Source organism: Mobula birostris, chromosome 25 (genome assembly GCF_030028105.1).
Source record: "Mobula birostris isolate sMobBir1 chromosome 25, sMobBir1.hap1, whole genome shotgun sequence".
NCBI classification, from domain to species: domain Eukaryota; kingdom Metazoa; phylum Chordata; class Chondrichthyes; order Myliobatiformes; family Myliobatidae; genus Mobula; species Mobula birostris.
The window spans coordinates 16,347,002-16,361,307 of NC_092394.1; the positions used below are offsets into that span (position 1 = coordinate 16,347,002).

The 14,306-nt window shown below is 40.9% G+C and overlaps 1 protein-coding gene across 1 annotated transcript; it reads left to right on the forward strand.

Annotated features, from left to right (window-relative positions):
* Positions 1–62: 62 nt before the first annotated feature.
* On the forward strand, positions 63–13,776 carry liat1 (ligand of ATE1). The gene is made up of 2 exons (XM_072243759.1): positions 63–647; positions 8,898–13,776. Exons 1-2 carry the CDS (start codon positions 470–472, stop codon positions 9,248–9,250), a joined length of 531 nt encoding a protein of 176 aa, XP_072099860.1. The 5' UTR covers positions 63–469; the 3' UTR covers positions 9,251–13,776.
* Positions 13,777–14,306: the final 530 nt, after the last annotated feature.

Below are 14,306 nucleotides of genomic sequence, written 5' to 3' on the forward strand. Positions count from 1 at the left end.
GTTATTTGATCTTTAACTTTTGGACTTTTTTCTGCGCAGGTGCTTTGCTGTTGGGGAGAGAGTAGAGAGGCGTCGCCATGGTAACGCGTCACTCGGCGCGTCGGTGCAGCTTGTGCATTGGGATGGAGGGAGAAAGGAAATTTTTACCACAGAGGAGGATAAAATTATTAACTAAACCGCAAATGAAATAGTAATGAACAGCCTGTCATCGATCCCCTTGCTCTGCATTTAAGATCAGAGCAAACTAGATCATATTGCATGAAATGTAAAAGTCGGGCGATCGAAATCCAGGAAGCAGGAAGTTTTAACGAAAGTTAAATTACTGTTAGACTTCAAGGGTCGGCCAACGTGCACGCACGCATTTTCTTATTTACCCACAGATCTAGAAGACGTTTGTTGTTCTGGCAACTTATAAAACTTCCAAAACTAAACCGATGCTACGGCGTGGGTTAAGAAAAGCTGCGAGCTGATGATGGAAGACAATACACCGGCCAGCGGGCACAAGGCAAAGTCAGCCGCGAAGTTCACTGGTGATTCGGCAGTAAAGAAGAAAATCAAGAAAAAGGGTGTGAAAGAAAAAAAGAATTCCCGCAAAACAAGGAGAAGCTCTTCAAGTACGCCATTAACCTCAGCTGAAACAGTAATGGGTAGGATAAATAACCATTGAATAGGGATATCAATTCCCCTTCCCCCCAACACTCACATTCCACTCGTCCCAACCGTGGTTAAGGTAATCTGCTATTGAAACTATTTGTTACTGTAGAAGTATATATTCTAATCTATAATGTACTCTTGTAAGTGGTTTCCTATAATGTTTTACTTTCTCTAAGCTTATGGTCTAAATCTCCTACTTACACCAACTAACTTGTACCAAATCTCATTACACCATCTCGGCCCAAAACATCGACTGTACCTCTTCCTAGAGATGCTGCCTGGCCTGCTGCATTCACCAGCAACTTTTATGTGTGTTACACCATGTTTGTTTGTATGTTTATTTATTATTTATTCATTGAAATAAGGCATGGAATACTCTCTTCCGGCCCTTCAAATCTCATTACACCGTGTTTGTTTGTTTGTTTATTCATTGAGATACAGCATGGAATAGGCTCTTCCAGCCCTTCGAGCTGCACTGCCTAGCAACCCACCAATTTAACCCTAGCCTAATCACGGGTCAATTTACAATGACCAATCAACCAACCAACCGCTATGTCTTTGGACTGTGGGAGGAAACCAGAGCACCCAGAGGAAGCCCACGTGGTCACAGGGAGAACGTACAAACTCCTGCCAGTGCTGGAAATTTAAATCAGGTCATCTTTACTGTAAAGCATTGTGCTAACCACTACTCTACTATGCCACTCTTTACCAAGTTGGCAGACTTGCATTCACTCTGAGATAAACGTTGCCTTGATGATAAATTTGAAACCTTTGTCTTCAAATGCATCCCTGATCTCACTCCTGTCTGTAAATACCAACAACCCTTTAACTTCCTTCACTAACAGCAGCCATGCCCTCAAGGCCCTAAGCTCTTGAGTTAATTGTCTCCGCCTCTGCCTTTTTTTTCTGACTATAAGTTGGTACCATCTTGTCATTTGCCCAATACAACATGATAATCAGTTTTGGTTCAGTATTACTCCGGTGGTGACCGGAAACATTCAACCTCTTGAATGCCAAAGGCTGGCTGGCTGGCTATCTTTCTAAATTGGCAGGAGCCTTTTTTACATCTGTGGTAATACTGAGGGAAAATAAGTACAAGGGCATCATTTTCATAAAGACGTGAGTGGTTGGCACAGGGGCCCTTTAACACCAAGCCCCCCCCCCCACCCATCCTCCTGTGCACGAGCTGTTCATCAGCTCCCGCCTCAGCTTCCCTTGCACAACTGCCCATGTTCCCTGCCCCTGACACGGGCGGTGCAACTATCCACATTCCTGGGTGGAGAATCTGTGGAATTCATCGCCAACTACGGCTATGGAGGCCGAGTCATTGGGTACACTTAAAGTGAAGGGTTGACAGTCCTTTGATTAGTAAGTGTGTGGTGTCAAAGATCACAGGGAGAAGGCAGGAAAATGGGTTTGAGAGGGATAATGAGTGGGCAATGATCAAATGGTGGTGCAGAGTCAATGGGCCGAATGGCCTAATTATGTTCCTTGGTCCATGGTGACCTCCCTGGCCCAGGCACTGGCCTCATCTTTCCAACACAAGCTTGACTCACACACCTCGCCCTGGTTCCAGCAGCAAACTGCTAAACCACTTCAGTCATTTGTCTGCCCATCTCAATGGCCCATAGCTCCATCTGACATTCGCCCACATTCTCACCCTGCTGGTGGAAGATCCAGACTACAGCTGTAATGGGTCAGGATCTAAACTACAAACTAGGATATTCTCTTCCAGTCAAAAATTTACAGACTTTGTCATATCTTTAATCACTTGTTGCAACTGTGAACAAAGTCATCAGTGGGACACAGAAGATAGTGGATATAGAAGTGTTTATTCATCAAAAACGAGCAACAGGCACCATAATCGAGACACTCTTTGAAGAGGTATGCCTGACCCAATATTACATGACATTTTTATATGCTAAAGATCAAAGGTAACAGCAGGACAAATCTATAGTTACAATGTATTTACAATGTGTCCTTTGAATTACATCTAATTAGCAAACACCACCTTCTTCACACTCATGCTTCAGACAGCCAAAATGAACGTTAATCAGCATTCTCCCCCTCTCCCCCACCTTTCCCCCACCCTCCCCCCTTCTCCGGCCGGATTCATGCATATGCCAACCTCAAGTGAATGTGTGTTTCCAGGTTTGCAATCAACCCCAATCTGCAGCTCCAGGAAAACTATTGTTCAGAGCTGCATTTTAAATTCAATCTACAATCCACATCCAAATTTGAAAATTAGTTGCTGTTGAAATTTGCTATTTCCACCAACTCTAGAATATGCCCTAAACACATGAGAGAAAAATTTCTGATTAGTTGTGTCAAATTTCCAAAAATATAGAACATAGAAATCTACAGCACATTACAGGCCCTTTGGCCTACAATTTTGTACTGACCATGTAACCAACTCTAGAAACTGCTCAGGATTTCTCTAGCGCATAACCCTCTATTTTTCTAAGCTCCATGTACCTATCTAAGAGGCTCTGAAGAGATCCTATTGTATCCAAATTTCATAATCAAATATTATATTATAGAAACCATTAGAGTACCAAACAGGAATTACAACTATCTTTGAAACAGGAAGCTACAGACACCGGTAACAAAACCAGAACCTTGGCTAAGAACAGACAAAATGACACTTCATAAGTGTCATCAAAGAAAAGAGAGGGGCAAATATGTGAGAAATACATACAGTATTTCAAAGAAAATACCAACAAAGTACCTGCAGCAGCTTTAGAATGATCATTTGGATGACGTAACGACTTACCTCAGGCAACTGTTAGAAAGAATTACTAACAAAATTAAAAAGGCAAAGAAAAGGCAGTTCCAATGAAGAGGCTTGGCCAGAAATGTCAGCTGTTCATTCCTCTCCATAGATGCAGCCTAACCAGCTGAGTTCCTCCAGCATTGTGTTTGTTGCTTTGGATTTCCAGCATCTGCAGATCTCTTGTGTTTAAAGAAAAAGCAAGTGTGGGTGTAAATAGGGAATGGTTGGCTTAACAAAAGGCAAGGAAATTGGAGATAGAAAATATGGAAAAGTTTGGTAATAGAAAAATAAACCAGCTAAGAAAAGTGGATAATCCAGCACAAAAATCATTCTCCGTAACTTCCACCACCTCCAACGGGATCCCACCACTAAGCACATCTTTCCCTCCCCCCCCCCCCGCTTTCCACAGAGATCGCTCCCTACGCGACTCCCTTGTCCATTCGTCCCCCCCATCCCTCTCCACTGATCTCTCTCCTGGCACTTATCCTTGTAAGCGGAACAAGTGCTACACATGCCCTTACACTTCCTCCCTTACCACCATTCAGGGCCCCAGACCGTCCTTCAAGGTGAGGCGACACTTCACCTGTGAGTCGGCTGGGGTGATATACTGTGTCCAGTGCTCCCGATGCGGCCTTCTATATATTGGCGAGACCTGACGCTGACTGGGAGACCGCTTTGCTGAACACCTACGCTCTGTCCGCCAGAGAAAGCAGGATCTCCCAGTGGCCACACATTTTAATTCCACGTCCCATTCCCATTCTGACATGTCTATCCACGGCCTCCTCTACTGTAAAGATGAAGCCACACTCAGGTTGGAGGAACAACACCTTATATTCCATCTGGGTAGCCTCCAACCTGATGGCATGAACATTGACTTCCCTAACTTCCACTAATGCCCCACCTCCCCCTTGTACCCCATCGGTTATTTATTTTTATACACACATTCTTTCTCTCACTCTCCTTCTTCTCCCTCTGTCCCTCTAACTATACCCCTTGCCCATCCTCTTTCTCCCCCCCCCCCCTGTCTTTCTCCCTGGACCTCCTGTCCCATGATCCTCTCATATCCCTTTTGCCAATCACCTGTCCAGCTCTTGGCTCCATCCCTCCCTCTCCTGTCTTCTCCTATCACTTTGTATCTCCCCTCCCCCTCCCACTTTAAAATCTCTTACTAACTCTTCCTTCAGTTAGTCCTGATGAAGGGTCTCAGCCTGAAACGTCAACTGTACCTCTTCCTAGAGATGCTGCCTGGCCTGCTGCGTTCACCAGCAACTTTGATGTGTGTTGCTTGAATTTCCAGCATCTGCAGAATTCCTGTTGTTTACAAAAATCATGGGATAGGTTGTCAAAGAGGACCCAGCTTACATCACATCATCAAATCAATGTCAATAAGGAGCCACTTTCTCTTGGATGCCAACTGGTTGCTTCCAGTTTTGGCCTATGATTTAGATTTTGCTGCCTATTTCTCTGACATGTATGACTTTTAATGTACTTCCTCTTAGTGACTGACAAATAGAAACAGCCACCAATATGGCTTTCAATACAGCTAGTACTTCTGTAGAATGGCATAGTGCAGAAAGAACCTATTGAGTCCACCCCACCTGTCCCAATCTTTTGAAATAAAGTTTGATTAACTCTTGTCCTGTTATTGTTTTACTCATGTTCCTGAAAAAATTGTCTTTTTTACTATCAAATATGTATCCAATCCCATCTGAATATCACTGTTGATTCTTTCCAACATTTCAGTAAGGGTTCAAAGGTTCATTTATTGTCAAAGTATACAACTCTGAAATTCTTCTTCTCTGGGTAGCCAAGAAAGAAAAGAAAGGCAGCACGATCATCAACCCCCAAAATAGCCCCCTCCCACACAAAAAAGCGAACAAAAGTGAAACAGGCACATTAACCCCCCCAAATTTTCCCACTTCCTGCACAAAAAAAATGAACAAAAACGGAACAGGAACATCAACCCCCAAATCCCCATCCCCACACAAAAAAAAACAAAAATGGAACAGACACATCAACCCCAATTCCCCACCACCAACCTCCCCTGCACAAAAAAAGAGAAAGATCGGGCAAAAAAAAAAACAAAATACAAAAAACTATAGGACCCCCCCAAAAAAAAGTCTACAGTCCAAGGTCCAAGTCCACATCCAAAACACAGAAAACCTGGGCAACATTCTCTGGGCACAACAACAGGCTCTCCTCTCTCTGCTAGCGTAGCAGAGTGATCCTCAGTGATCAAAAGGCAGGCAGCCTTCACTCACCTTCCAATGTTTCAATCTCCCACATCGCTTTAATCGGCACACACTGGAAGCTTTAATTGGCGAAATGGAGTGTCAAACATCGGCTCACGCTCCATCCCACAGCCTGCCCACCATGAGGTTCAGGCACGCTGCCTCTGTCTCCCAGAGTCCTCTCGGAGACTGCAGAGCGCGGAAGTACCCAAATGATCTCCAAACTTCCTCATTCGCCTCGATGTTTCAATCTCCCTCGTCGGTTTAATCGGCGAACTATGGAAGCTTTAATCAGTGAAATGGTTGATTACTTTGTTGAACATTGGCTGTGCCCTGCAGCCATCCTGTGGCCTGCCCGCCTTGAAGTTGGTGCACACTGCCCCTGCCTCCCAGAATTCTCTCGGAGACTGCAGAGCGCTGAAACACCCGAACAATCTCCAAACAGCAAATCAGAGGCTCCAACAGTTCTAGAATCACATTCAAGATGAAAAACAAATGTAAGGGACATAAAGGAAGTGAAATATATGGTTTCATGATCTATCCAGAAGATGTCAACTGAAGGAGCATTGTACACAGGCACCATCTTGACCAGAAATCCTCAGCACACATTGTACTTAAAAAGCATTTCTTGTGTTATCCCTGATTCACTTGCCAATCATATTCCATCTGTGATATCTGACTTTCCTTTCTACAGCTGCACATTCCATCTAGACCTTTTGCAAGTTCAAGCAGCTCTGGTAAATCCCCTTTCCCTGTTCAGAAGCAGGGGTCCCCAGCCCCTCAGTTAATGGTAGGGATAATAAGAAAACAGCTGGGAATCCTGGTTCAGAGGAAATAAGCTGAGTTTCTCCAGTCTACTATCTTCCCACAGCTTTCACATTCCCCCGACCCATGGCATCATTTTGCAGCTATTCGGCATAATGTTGACCACAACAGAGCTCAGCCAACTTTGATGATGTTGGACAACCAATAAGATACTGAGGGGTTTTGATAGGGTGGGTGTGGAAAAGACTTTTCGTCTTCTGGGAGATTCTAGAACTGGAGAGTGGGAGTGGTCAAACTCAGCTTTGTTTAGGATAGAAAGTGTGATTTTTTTCTCTCTTGGAGGGCCATGAGTCTAATTCAAAGGATTTTGGAAGCAAAGCCTTTGAGTCTTTTTATGGCAGGGGTAGACAGGAACACAGAGTTCCGGTTATCAGGTATGCTAATCTTCTTGAATAGCATAGTATACCTGTAGGACTGAAGAGTCTACACTTACTTCTAATTTGTATGTTCATTTCTACATATTTGACACATTTCATGTCACATTCTAGTAAAGCTAATCTATTTTGCTGAAACTACTTAAACTTTGTCAAGCAAATAAAATTTTAAAACAAAGTCTTGACAGTCCAGGTATATTATTATAGTGATAACTTACCTGCCCCAGGCTCTGTACAGGGTTCTACAGAAGAAGGATAATGACAAGGCATGTACATATGAACTTTAATGACTGTTTTAGCAAGATTTTTGCTCATTGTTGTGTGCACTGCAGGGGGCTTTGGGGTTCTTATGTTTTTTCTGCCATTCATTCTTTGAGGGTTTTCTTCTGTTTCGAGGATGTCTGCGGAGAGTGAGAATTTCAGTTTGTATATTGTGTACATTCTCTGATATTAAGTGGAACCATTGACAGCAACCCCTCCCAATCCCTAAAGAGTTCATCCATTTTAGAGCAAAACTTCCTCACTCAAATTGTGCTTATAAATAAAGATAAGAGTAGCACCACCTTTACAAGGCGGCAATATTGCAATTCAGCCAGTAGATGGCAGTCTAATATTAGAAACTGTAACGGAACAGCCCTGATTACTTAAATAATCTTAACTATTCCTGGGTATCTACAGATGATGCAGATATTTTTAAGATGTATCTGATATCTCAGATAAAAATCTTTAGTGTATGACAATCTAGGATTACACCCAGCCGTCCATAAGAAGAGTATTTACCATCCACAAACATCTTAAGAAATTCAGAAGAGTGTTAGGTAGGAATTAAACCAGGTTGGTTGTTTACTTCTTCCGTAAGGATGTAGATGCAAAGACTTTGCATGAACTTGAGACATCAAGGAAATAATAGAAATTAAAATGACATGTACACGCAAGATCAGTCTCATATTGGTAATTACTTTAATATTGCCATATGTACTGAGACACAGTAATAAAACTGTACCATCTACACCAGGGGTTCCCAACCTGGGGTCCGTGGACCCCTTGCTTGATGGTATTGGTCCATGAAATAAAATAGGTGTAGATTCTACACAATCTTATCAAACATAAATACACCGAGGTACTACAAAAAGAAAAGCAGTAACAGAATGCAGAATATGGTGTTGTAGTTACAAAGGAAATGCAATGCAGCTAGACAAATAAGGTTCCAAGGACCATGACAAGGTAGATTGAAATATCAAGAGCTCATTCTTGTTGTGCTAGAAATCTATTCAGGAGCCTTATAACAGCAGGATATTTGTCTTTGAGCCTGGTGGCGTGTGTGTTTCAAGCTTTTGTTTGCTGATTTTGGTAATTACAATATTGTAAACAGTTGTACAATAGTGTGTGCAAATTCACCCAGCTACTCTGCATGCCCATTTCCTGATTTTATTTATTTTACATTGGTATTCAGAGTAGAACCCAAATCTTAATTTTAAAATGTCAGCAAATAAAATTCACCTACATCGATTTATCCAGATCCAATCTTTAAAAAGTGCAGAGATTATAATAGCCGTATCCTTTTGATGTAAATCTTCACCTTAAATTATGTTAGTGTTTCCTTATTACTATGTACTGAGCTTGTTTCCAGCAATCTACCTGATAAATCAAACTCCTGAAACACTGCTTTTTTCATTCGATGTCTCAGAAAGGCAACATCCATCATTAAGCATCCCTATCATGCAGGATATGCTTTCTTCTTATTACTGCAATCAGAGGAGGTACAGGAGACCAAAGACACACAGTCAACACTTTGGGAACAGCTTCTTCCCTTCCACCATCATATTTCTGAACAGGCAATGAACCAACTCATGAAGATTACCTTACTATTTTTGCTCTCTTTTTGCAGTACTTTTTAAAATATATTTATTATAATTTATAGTATGTTTTATGTATTACACTGTACTGCTGCCACAAAACAACAAATTTCACTAAATACGTCAGTGATGTTAAACCTGATTCTGATTCAGTGCATCCAGCTAACACTTCTTGTCTCTCTAGTTCATAAACGTGGGAAAAGCAGCGAACTCCATACTCCTACAGCACCTCCAAGCATTGAAACATCATCCAGTCAAGGAGATAGCAAATCATGTCCAGACCACATGGAAAGCAGTGTTAAATCTAATGGAGATAACGGAGATCACACTGAAGCATCCTCCATCGACCAACTTGCTACCTCTGTAAATGAATCTCTGCGGTGGGATGGAGTTCTTGATGACCCTGTGGCAGAAGAGGAGAGGATCAAGCTTTACAAACTAAATCGGCAGTTGAGGTACCTGGCAGCGCAGAACAGCATGCACAAGGAGATCCAGTTGTGCCGAAAGAACTTCTCTGAAACTCGTTGTCCGAAGTAGAATCCATACGTCATCAGCAGTGAAATCTACCAGCAACTAGCCTCAAAAGATCACGCAAACGCTTACTTTATGGGGCAAAGTACCTGAAGTACAAAATGTATTGAAGTGTACGCAGTCAAAGGAACTAATCCTCCAACTACAGACATTCTCTCATAGTTGGAAAGCTACACACATAATGTAAATTGTGTTTAAAATCACCTTGATGTTTGATGGTGTCTGCAAATGTCCGAGAAATATCCTAAATAGAATCAACCAAAATTGAAGTTGGTGGGGTAGCATCTTGTTTTGCATTTCATTTTCAGGTTTAGAAACTGGTATGCACTTTAAGATTGAAACAATCAAGATAGGATTAGAGTATTACAGTGCTTAAGATTTTTTTTAAAAATTAAGGAAAATGATTCAATCTGAGTTTCTATTTTTGGAAAAAATAAGATCCCTGCTTCTAAGGGGGACTTCCTAGTTTCATTATAATTATTATGAGCACAAATGGTAAAATAGTTGGTGCTTTAACCAGTGCAGTCTAATGGCTTTCTTCTCCCTCCTGTAAATTCAGACCAAATCAAACTTGAGCTGTTTGAACAGATGTCTGTAATTGATAACCCAGGACACCAAACACTTTCTCGTGCCTTAGTCTTGTTCTTTAGTGAGAGATGTTATGAAATGGTGATAATCTGATTTTAAGGTGGAGTAAAGCCCCCATCTTCTCATGTTCATCCAGTAAAGTTAAGATCCTTTCACCGGCAGGCACAGTATCAACTAATTTGAATGTGTGGGTCATAAGATCATCAATCAAAGACTTCTGCATCCCACGTCTATGCTCTTGCAGGAGCCCCAAGGTTTAGTGACTTGTAAGAGACTAGACCAGTTCTGCAGTTTCTCTCAAATAAGGTGATCAAACGGATGATTAAGTAATTACTCCATTCAGGTGAGAAACCATGTAATAAAACCATTTCTGGCTACTCCGTCACCCCACCCCACCCCACCCCCAAGCTATGGCCTATGTCTAGCATGATTCTCCTTCTAAATGGCACATCCAGTCCTTTCTGATAATGCAAGTTAACTAAATTTACACCAAAACATTTCAACAAACCAACTCAGAGTTGAAGGGTGATGGGTACTAAGATAATGTATAAATTTTAAAAAGTCATTTTAAATTTTATTAAGATAGTAATTTATAAACTTTTTTTTATTTGCTATTTTTGTGTATTTCAAAATTACAAATCCAAAATCAATGCAAGTGTATTGCATGCACAGAAATACCTCATCCAGGTTATTTTTACACGTTGCTAACAACTTCTGATATGTACAACTATTAGCAAAACCCAAGTCCCCGAAGACCAAAATCTGCAAAAGGCAAAATGTGTGACATACTCCACAGGCCAAGCTGTGTTCGGAGAATCAGAATGTTTCAGACCAATGATCTTTCCTTGGGGAAGGGAGGGAAGATTCTCATGAAAGACAGTGGATATGAAAGATCAACTCTTCCTTACTTCACAAGTTCTGACTTGGACTATTTTTTTAAATTCTAAATTAATATTTGTTTGGCTATCAAGCACTTAATTTGTGATAACTGAACTATGTAACTACAGATCAAGCATTATAGCAATGCCATGGTCTCTAAAGATTACACACAAAGATAAAACAAACATGCTATTAACAAAGGAATTTATATTGGCAATGGCCCAATCAGCACCTTCTCAGACAAGGCAGCACACTGTATTTGCTTTCCAACCTCCAATTTAAACATTCATGTCCTCCTGAACCAGCACATCATTCTGCAGTGGATTTCCTCAACAAGATGCTCTGTCACAACTCACCAAGGTTCTTTCAAAGGCATCTCACAAGCTCCTGGCCTATATTCTGAAGGTGGCATGGTAGCGTACTGGTTAGCATGATGATTTACAGTACAGGCAACCTGTGTTCAATTTCCACTGCTGCCTGTAAGGAGTTTGTGCATTCTGCCCGTGACTGTGTGGGTTTCCTCCTGGTGCTCTGGTTTCCTCCCACAGACAAAGATGTACCAGGTGGTAGGTTAATTGGTCTTTGTAAATTGTCCCATGATTAGGCTTGAATAAATAGAGGGATTGCTGGGTGGGGTGGCTCAAAGGGCAGGAAGGGCTTATTCCACAATAAATAAGTAAAATAAATTCCTGGTGGGAAAATGTTTGCAGGCTTGTGGAGCACTGCCACCACCCAAGAAATCCCTTCTAATAGACACACCATGCCAATTTGCAAGCATAGTCCCAGTTCCGTCACTGTCATTGGGTCAAAAGCCTGCAGCTACCTACCCATCAGTACAGTAAGAATACCTTCTCCACATAGACTGTAACATTGCATTCCAAATCAGCACCAACTCTAGGCAATTAGGGTTGAACAGTAAAGTAATGCCTTGACAGTAATGACACAATCATGTATGAATTTCTGTATTTAAATGACCTGATTGTACAATCATCTGAAGTTGCTTCCAAGCACTCTGCTGTTCCTGGTGAATAATAAATCATCAGCTCCTGGAGCTAGTCAGACTGGATCAGCAAGCACCTGTATTCAAATTAGACATCTCAGTGGCTGCTATTTAATACAGCTGTTACAGCTTTTCCACTTTACCCACTACTGACAAATTGCCTAGGGCTAGTTATGCATTTTCATTAACAGCTAAAGTGATTGTTGGAAACCTAGAATCAGGTTGCCTCACCATTTACTCTGTTCATAAAATGAATAGTGTACACTTTATGCATGTACATTTGTGTTAAAACATTGTAGTATCCAATTTAACTTTTTGCTAGAACCAAAATTCTGACCAATTTTTTTTTTAAAATTGAAGAAAGGAAAGATTAGTTTAACTGAGGACACTGGATACACAAATGCAGATGTTACTAACCTGGACCACTTGGTTAATGGTAGGGGTCCATGGCATTGAAGAGGTTGGGAACATCTGTTCTAATGAATGTCTTATAAACCTCAAATACACTATTACCTATAGTTAATCTCTGTTGGATTAGAAAAATAAACTGGAATTCTAAGGTTCAAGTTGGCCAACTGGAAATCCAGGTGTAATTCTTACGCATCACTGCACTAGTTTTAAATTAGCTTTTTTTGGCTTGACTTTCTGTATAAACTAATCACCAAAACAACCTTCCAGTGTAAGTGGGGAGGTAAAGTAATCTTGTAATAAAAATATTCCATATTCAGGTTTTATAGATGGAGTAACAAAAAGGATTTGAAATCAATACCTTGTCCAGAACCCGTGAGAAGTCTGTGATTTTGAATTGAGCATTGGCTCTTCCAATGCTTTCCCCCCCAAAATCAGTTTCTAGTTACATTGATGCACAGGAGTCAGTTTCTCCAGAAAATTTATTGTTTTTAAGCAACATGGAAACAAAACAAAAAGCAGCATTAAACTTTAAGCGCCTCCAAAGCCCTGCAAACTATCTCAGTGGAAACTCGAGCTAAAGTGTCCAGAGCCAGATCTGAACAATATTTTGCAAGCTGGGTCAAAATGCATTTGAAATTTACCCCTTGTTTCCTTTTGTTTGGCCAACACAAGCAAATTACAGTACAAAACACATCACCTTGTAGAAAGTCCAGTCCCTTAAATTACAGATTTTTGAATGTTCATTTTGTAGGCTTTTTAAAAAAAAATCAAAAAGCATATAAATTCATAAATCACTTTTTATTATAAAAATCAGTGCTATTCATATATTGATAATTATCACAAATGCCACCCGAAATCAGAATATAGATGCACAACACCCAGAATTAAACCCCGACAATTGAATACCTAGCAAGGATCATAAAACAAAAAAAATGTAGTTACTGGAAATGCGAAGTAAAAACAGAAAAAGCTGCAAACACCCAGTTTGAAAAGAAACTAAGCTAACGCCTCAGGCTGAAGGCTTCTCAACCCCAAAACATTGTATTTTTATTTGTTCATTCAAAGGACAAGGGAGGGACTAGGAACGGTAGTAGAACTTGCACTGGAGGGAGCTGTAAAAGACAGTCACATTCCTGTTCATGAAGTCACAAAGGCAGTAGACTGTGCAAGGATGTTCTTGGGATGTTAGGTTCCTGGTTGCCAGAGATATTTAATTGAAGCTTTTATTTACTGTGATGAGGTTGGAACAATTGTCTTAGGATCATGTTTCTGGAATCAATCAAGTAATGCAAATCACAAAGCCACTGTCCTGGGCAGAATTATTGATCAGTGTCAAGAGCACCAACTTGGAGATTGGTTGGTCGCCCACAAAATTGGAAACATTTACTCTGTAGTAAACTATTCCAGCCGATGAAAACTACCTGCTTCCGCACAGATGGCACAAGCCATTCCTCGAAATTTTGATTGAAGATGACCCTTATATTTTTGAACCCTTCTATTAGTGTCTTCTAGACTTTAGTTCATAGAAAGAAAAAAAGTGTTTGCTTCAGCTTCATAATGGCTTGTATATCATTCCTTAGGGACTCGGTGCTTACATTATCCTGCCGTATGCAGAGCTTCAAGCTGAGAAAATATTGATTGAATAAAGTTATTTTCCACCCAAAAATTATGGCTTTTTTTTTTGCTGCTAAATGTACTTGTGGTAAATTAATCTGGCTGAGTGGAAGGTTTTGCATGGTGGTGTAACTGTACACCAAGGCACAAAATTAGCAGCCTAGTTTACTACAAGGACTCCTGGGATGACGTGCAGAATGAAAATGTTGCACCAGGGCTAGTTCAAGAAGAAGGTGTGAGGGGCTTTGTAAAACCACAGAAAAGAAAACTACATGCAACCAAAATAATAAATGTTCCAATCCTCCAACAGTATCCATTTCCTGTTTTTTTTAAGTTTTCTTGCTCAGTTCCATTAGTCAGCATGGTTTACTTGTTAGCCCTTTCATCTTAAATTTAGCTCCACTCAGCTAGAAAAGTTCAACCTGTCAGTTCCAGAATCAGTATCAAAAACAAAGGAGCTGGTTGTGGATACAGGAGGAATGGAGACATTCTCAACCCTATTGACGTCAAAGGATCTGGGATTGAGAGGGTGAACACAGCTTTAAGTTCCTTGCTATACACATCATCAAG